Below are 7,418 nucleotides of genomic sequence, written 5' to 3'. Positions count from 1 at the left end.
ATACACACAGATACAACCCTAGCCTCTTGACCCTTAAACAACCCTTCTATTACTTTACACTTTACAACCTTCAGATAACGGTTAACCAACTAGCTCTAGGGCAAAGAGCAAACACACTACGTCTGACTTGACAAAGGGGTCTAAAAGTTCGGCGGACTACCAAATGAACTTTAAAGAAACTAAAGAACGAAGAAGAAGAATGAAGATAGAAAGAAAGAAAGAAAGAAAGAAGATAGAAAGAAGAAGAAAAAAAACTAACGTTAAAGAAAGAAAGAAGATAGAAAAGAGTTCCTCCTGATCAAAACAGAACCACTGTTGGAGATTTAGATGGGGAGTTGGGATTTTAGGGGCCACAATTTTATATATGCCCCCCTCCCGCCGAAAGTTAGTGCAGTTGGACCACAGTCATTGGCTACAGGGAAGACTTATTGCCAGCACATGTTGATGATGCTAAACGACGAACTGTAGTGGATGTAGCCGCCATGACAGGTAAAACTTCTACTATCCACAACATCCCCTACGAAGCTTTAAAGGACTGGTGGAGGCTGGCTCTAAGGTACTAGTAAGGACTGCGACGAACAAAGTGTTTGCTCTGATTACAATCTTGTCCCAGCAAATTAGATCTCTGTCCCGGTTCGTGATTTCTTTCGAACTCCGAGATGAGCTGCAATAACATTAAAACCTAAATATGGACATTTTATGAAGATTTCTAACATACAATAGACAGGTCGTACATTCTTATGCATCTGAAGTACATCTTAGCTGTCATTCTTCAAAGCGTTTGTTCTTTCCTAGTGTGTGTGGGTATGCATCTATCTTAAATAGACAATGGATAGTTGACTTGGTTACGGTCAGAAAAGCCTATAGACAACGCAAACACACGACCAGTAAAGCTGGGTTGTATAGAGGGCAGGTGTTAGGGCGTAGACATGGTCTGTTGTTTTAGAATATCTTAGGAAATGGAGCATTCGGTGGAAGTGTCGGACCATAGTTTTAAGAGGGTCTTGATTCCTAACAGTATAATGTATATACATGTAGGATCGTCAGATGAGAAGTTCAAAGGAGGATAACAGCATCCCTGAAGCCACTGGCACTGCCAAATAGCAAAGTTCTTTATTCATAACCACTTGTTTAATTTGTTGCTGACGTTTCGATGACTGTCTGTCATCTTTATAAGGGTAATTGAGGTAATTGTGACTGGCTCACTGCGGATTGAAGCTTGGTGATACTGGTTCACTAAAGCTATGTGTTACTGCTAACAATGCGGTCCCAAACGTAAAGTGATATACATACATACATACAAATTATTCATAGATTTTGTATGGACTCGAGACAAACGAAAAAAGACGATCCAATCATCAACATACAGAAATCTTACGTATCAAACAAAAAGTCGAAAAGTTTAAACTTTGGCCAAGTCTTTTTCGTTTTCGTGACCTCTCGGTTCACCCCATTTCCTGTGCCTGGCCTTTTGACCCCATATGCCATTCTGCCTGTCAATCTTCCCCCACCCAGGTGCTGTCAATCTGCTCCAAGCGTTTTGAGGTACTTCAAGTTTAAAAGACGTTATCGTTATTGTGCTTATTCACATTTTATTGAAAACACCAGAAAACAATTCACCGCCATATTTTCCTTAGTGAAACACATCCATCTCGTTCCCAGTAATACTGGTTTGTTCTTTAGCATAGCGACATGAACGATATTTACGTTAGTTTATAGCCTTCACCTAGTTTTATTTCAACAACACCTTTACTGGTAAAGTAGGTTGAGCAAATATTCTGCTTGCAATGCACAAGTAAAAAACGGCCTGGGCTATTTGTACATATCCAGAAATTTGAGCCGCGAATGGCATGTATTCAGCTCCGCTAGATGTCGCGCACCTACAAGTGTGCACTGTATATGTCGTGACTTTGGCACAATTTAAGTAGTACAGCAAGCGCTGTCCGGCTCACCATTGATGGAGGAGGCCTACTGACACCCCCCCAAACACGCATTATACCAAACACCATAATCGTAAAGAAGCTGCTTTCGACAACCATTATTATCACACAAATAACAAAGTCTGAAACAAACAAACAAACAAAGGAAAAAAACAAATACGACTGTATGTAATAGGTCTGTTATGTGTAAGTCCCCCGTGTGCATGCGCGTGGTGAGGGAGGGGTTAGTTGAGTCCGCGTTTGATCTTACTGTCCAAGAGTCGCCTTTGACGTTGTGAGTGCGGAGTCGTCACACATGCCGTACGGCCGGAGGTGGTACAGCAGGTAGTCCAGCACGTACATCTGGTCCCACGGCACGTAGTGGAAACTGATGGAGTAGTCCGAACAGCATGACAACCCCTGGCGGAAAATACGAACACTTCAAGATTTCAATACCTGAAAATACGTATACAAAGACAAAACACCATCTGGACCCCACTAACTAACCATATACCGACAACCAAAGAAATCAGTCAAACCCAACGTGAGTAACAGCTGCGAACACACAAACATGACCGAAAACAGTGCCTTCCTGCGGACGGATATCTCCTTTCCAGAAGTCAACTCTAATCAGAAATACGTTGCAGTTTGTTTACCTTGGACACGTTGTAGAAGCTGTATCTGTAAAACCACTCGGGAAACGCGCCCTGCAGGTGGGCACTGACGTCAAACGGGTGGAACCGCTCGCGCCCGAGATGGTCCCGGGTGTCCATGGCCCTCACCCTCACGTTCTGCATGCACTTCCCCAACTCAGCGTCCTCAGCGCCACCTGACGGAGCACGTAAGCAATGCAGTTACCAACGTTACGTTCAAGTAGGAAACCAAAGCAAAGGTTGCCTTGAACTTGGTGTTCCTACCATGTGCATTAAAGATATCTTTAATCTGAATATTTAGCGCATTATACATTATCCTAACTTCCATCGACTGATAGGTATGTAAATAAAACAAAAGAATCTGAAAAATGATAAGAGAATGTATCATCTACCATATGTATGTACTGTCTACTGAGTTGTAAAAATACACTATAAAACATAACTGTACCTGGGCCCTCCTTGCACTTTCCTCGAACGTTTAACCCTTGTACGAATCTGTTGACCCCCTCCCGGCTGATGACATACCCCGCCCCGCCGCTCATGTACCCTTGCTTCACGATCGTTTTGAACCTGAAGCCGAAATACATCGCCGCATCCGGGGTATAGTCGGACAGCATGAAACGGAGGTTCTCCATGATGACGTAGGTGTCGTCATCAGCCTTCAGGAACCAATCAGCGTCCTGCAGGTAGTGGGCGTGTATGTGACGTATGGCGGCCTTGGCCTTTCCCCACAAGAAGTCCCGCCCCTCTCCCGTTTCTATGACGACGGTGGGAAGCCGACTGTCCGCTTTGGTACTGAAGAAGAGAAGTTTGCTGCACCTTTTCCCCCACGTGGCTTTCACGTGCCTTGCCTTGGACAGGTGGTTTTTAGGTGACGTCAGGACCCAGCATAAAACGCGAATCTTGTTCACCAGTTGCTGGGCCACGCCCACGTGACGTAGGTTCGCGTGGTGCCTTTCTATGATCCCCTTTTCTGCGTCTGTCCAATCACCTATTGAGCAGAGTAATCACTTTAATGACCCACGTCATATCGTAGGCTTCCCCTTTGTCACATTCAAACGTCTCTTTCTACAAGACCGATATTAAGATACGGTTAACAACATCTTTGGTTAGCATAAACAAATAAATACAAATACTACTAGTACACAAATACACAACTAAGGTCCCGAACGACCAATAATGCTATACAACTGCATAGATGTTGAAATATCCATGAGATAACTCCCTTTTTAATCAGATACTTTATCATTCCTGTTAGTAAAGCATTGTGATAGTTCAAATCAGTCTTCAAGCCAGTGACGGCGTAAAAATAATTGATACATCAATATATCAAAATGAAAAATGCTTTAAAAGTAGAACATCCATGCTGAAACATTGCTATCTTCGTGTAGGTATAATAGTAGTGAATGGCCCACCTTCCAAGCCATTGGTTCCTTCAAATTCCTGCTGCAAACGAACAAACTGGTCTGATGTCATCCCCCTCTTCATCACTCGCCTTCCCCGAAAATCAGACGACACGTAGACGGGTAGTCTGCCTGACGTAACCTGCTGCGTGGCCGCTCGGTACGTGTCCACATGCCCCGTTAGTACCGAGAGGAAATACCCGAACGTAACACCGAGGGAGAGGTACCACACTCGGCGGAGCAGGTCCTTCGCCATCCCGACCGAATCTTCACCACAGCACACTCTTGCAACAACAACGGCGAACGTTACGATGGGGTTGTCTAATCAAATTTTTAAAGAGATGATGACTACTAGTAGTAAACCGCAGACTACAGCTTACCGTTACAACAATGCTACGGTGTCCACTAATGTGCGCTATGTGCGTAAAGTTGCGTGCAAGGGTTAATACCGTTAAAACGGCTAATTTACGAGACCATATTTGTCTCTTTGTATATTTACACCTTTGAATAATAGCCTACATGACAGGTTCACTACGAACCAACGATAGTGTTATGAAGATCATCTTAGATTAGTCCAATGATAATTAAGGTGGCTAGAAATAACGCAAATAGCAGTGCAAGGATATCAGAAACAACTACCTTTGTCGGAAGTCTGGAGACAAATGCAGTGATCGAGAGCGTGACAAAGCCAGCTGTTGTTATGAGGAGTTTTATTGTCACAAGGTATTGTACGGGCAAGCAATATACATCAGTAACATGGCCCAGCCGCGTCAAGCAGAACAATACAGTAGAAAGAAGGCCGATAAAACTAGGAGAATCGTCAGAAGAATCGAGAGATTGATGTTATCTGTCACTTTGCATTGCCTAAAACTGTTATTGGTTTTTGATAGAGACACAGTACTAGTGTGTAGATATTGGTGGAGATTATTCGTAACTTGTGGAGGATTTTTAAGTGTGTTGTGTTGTCGAACCATGTATGTTACCGAAATGAATGTACACTAATTCTGTTCCTTGAGGCATTAGGAAATATGGACTATTGTCCAAGCGACTGAAATTTATTGCACTTATATGACGACAAAGAAATCTCGATTATGACAAGGTTTGTTTTATGTCATTTTCGTGAATGACACATATTATGGTCTGTGGCAGCTATTGATCGTTCCAGGAAATTTTTTTCCATGAATTTCTTTTATGAAGTCTGGTGGAACAACGAAAACTTCACATTAAATTGTAAACTTGACACAGATTTGTAGTCAACTGGATAGCATCCTTTTCTGTGTATTTTTCTAGTCGAAAATTATTGTTCTATAATATTCATATACATTTTGCAGCGTTAGCAAGTGTCTGCGATAACGCCTTGAGAATTGTAGGATCAGTTCCCATCGCCAGACATGGCGTTTTCCAATACATCAAGATCAAAGGCTTAACTGAATCCAAAATGAAAATCGATTACTTATCACTGGAATTACACTTCACATTTATACAAAGCCTTTTCATTTTCGCGGCACAAAAGGAATTGCTTCTCTGAGACTAATGTGCGATGTCACGATGCGTGTGAGTGTCATGATTTGATTTAGAAAGTACGTCACCGTTGTAATACATCTATTTCGGACTTCAGGTGGATTGGGTCTGCACCCCAGGGTAATACTCGTCCAACGTATGTTTATCCAAGGATACAACCGCTGGCGCCATATAGATATCGACGTCGCGAAAGTGTGAATTCGAAGGCAAATTTTGACAATGTCGTGACACATAGTGCTGAAATACGAGTGCAGATATCTGTATTTAGTTCCCACCAGGTTATGCTCTTTTCCATTATGATAGTAATTGTAAACTTACGAATATGTACCATTCTAATACATTGTAACAATGCATATCACAAGACAATAGTATTAAAAGTTGGCTAAACATTAGCATGCAGGCAAACCACTTTGTCTAGTTGTTAGGGCAAGATATGCGACGCGTCCATTTCTTTGTCAAAAGCCCGCTTTGGTATTGGTGTGCTGGCGTTTGCTCTTTCCTTGTAGCGCTGATTTGCATCTTCAATCTTCTCAGGGTAGACTTTCAGCTTTCCCTTGTGATACTTCACGTAGTAGTACACCGTACCTGCAGTTATAGAAGGAACCGCCAGGGTGATCATGGTTAACCCAACAACAAGCCCGATGTTCTCACCAATAACTTTTTTGTCCGCTGCTTTCACTGTGCTCGGTGCTGCGGTCGTTACGATATCCGTGGTGTTCTCCTTCCAGTCGGCAACCAAGTCGGTAAACGTCGGGGGAGATTCGGTACCCGTCGTGGACAGTCGGAACTCTGTCGTCGGCTCCTCGTCAGCCGAAGTAGTAATGTACTCGACGACAGTCGATACAAACCCATCAGCAAAAACGGGGGTTGATTCTGTTGGGTTTTCCTTACCCGTAAGAAGAGTGGTAGGAGTGACTTTCATACTAGTTGAAGGCATGCTAGTAGTCGCACTCAATGAGACACTTGTTTCTATTTTTGTCGACGTTTCCAAGATTTGTTCAGTTGTTTCTGCATAGTAAGCAAATACGGTCGTCTCGCCAATAACGGTTGTTCTGGGATTATCTTCTTTATCCGTGGTTCCTTGAGAAGTTGTAGCTCCTTCCAAACTTGCCCCGGAAGTTGCGTCAGCATGGGTCGTTGGTCCGGACGTTGTGTCATCATTGGTGGTTGGTTCAGAAGTTACGTCATCATTGGTGGTTGCTGCATATGTTGATTCTACATCCGTGGTTGCTACAGTAGTAATTTGAGTTGTTTGTATGGTAGTTGGGGGAAGGGTGGTTGGAGCCGACGTCGTTGTAACAGTGGTTGATTTGGTTGTAGTAGTTGGCTTGGTGGTGGTTGTAGTGGTGGTTGGCGGTAATTCGTAAGGAGTGTTGTTACACAGATTTGTTGTACAACAATCGCCTTGCGCTGCGGGGTAAAAACGAAATATCCACATAGCTCCTGCATGATTGCAAAATGTCGTGCCAAAAGTGCAAAATGCTTTGCCACACACGCAAAATAGCCTGCCAAAAGTGCAAAATGCTTTGCCACACACGCAAAATAGCCTGCCAAAAGTGCAAAATGCTTTGCCACACACGCAAAATAGCCTGCCACATGTGCAAAATGCTTTACCACACACGCAAAATAGTCTGCCAAAGGTGCAAAATGCTTTGCCACAAGTGCGAGGAGCGTAAGCTTTTAGAACACTCAATTATAGACAATTGGAAGTAATCGCAGAGTGCCATTGTTGGAAAGGGTAAGCTCCTCAAACACACATATATAATATCGTCACGTGAGACATAATTTAGAGAGAAACCTAAGACAAACTATCAATTTTTACTTATCATCATCTGCAAATATCTTTCTTCTTATTTTTGTTAACCCTCGAACCACCCCTTATAACGGGGTATCACTGGGGGCGGGGGGCGGTGCGAGGGTTA

General features: G+C 43.2%; 1 protein-coding gene across 1 annotated transcript; it reads right to left on the bottom strand.

The window, feature by feature from the left end:
* Positions 1 to 2,140: 2,140 nt before the first annotated feature.
* Positions 2,141 to 4,231, bottom strand: LOC109478895 (glycoprotein-N-acetylgalactosamine 3-beta-galactosyltransferase 1-like). The gene is made up of 4 exons (XM_019780705.1): positions 3,988 to 4,231; positions 3,021 to 3,569; positions 2,576 to 2,748; positions 2,141 to 2,339 (listed from the first exon to the last, which is right to left on the bottom strand). Exons 1-4 carry the CDS (start codon positions 4,229 to 4,231, stop codon positions 2,187 to 2,189), a joined length of 1,119 nt encoding a protein of 372 aa, XP_019636264.1. The 3' UTR covers positions 2,141 to 2,186.
* Positions 4,232 to 7,418: the final 3,187 nt, after the last annotated feature.

Source organism: Branchiostoma belcheri, unplaced genomic scaffold (assembly GCF_001625305.1).
Source record: "Branchiostoma belcheri isolate BF01 breed outbred unplaced genomic scaffold, Haploidv18h27 scaffold46, whole genome shotgun sequence".
NCBI classification, from domain to species: domain Eukaryota; kingdom Metazoa; phylum Chordata; class Leptocardii; order Amphioxiformes; family Branchiostomatidae; genus Branchiostoma; species Branchiostoma belcheri.
Note: the sequence above shows the minus strand (reverse complement) of the source record. Positions and strands in the feature narration are given on the sequence as shown.

What these genes read in the sequence shown, in the direction of transcription:
- LOC109478895 (XM_019780705.1), bottom strand. Translation starts at nt 4,231, where the DNA reads ATGGCGAAGGACCTGCTCCGCCGAGTGTGGTACCTCTCCCTCGGTGTT. An exon ending in AGGAACCAATGGCTTGGAAG is followed by an intron (nt 3,570 to 3,987) that starts GTGGGCCATTCA and finishes GATTACTCTGCT; the next exon opens with CAATAGGTGATTGGACAGAC. An exon ending in GCTTCTACAACGTGTCCAAG is followed by an intron (nt 2,340 to 2,575) that starts GTAAACAAACTG and finishes ATTTTCCGCCAG; the next exon opens with GGGTTGTCATGCTGTTCGGA.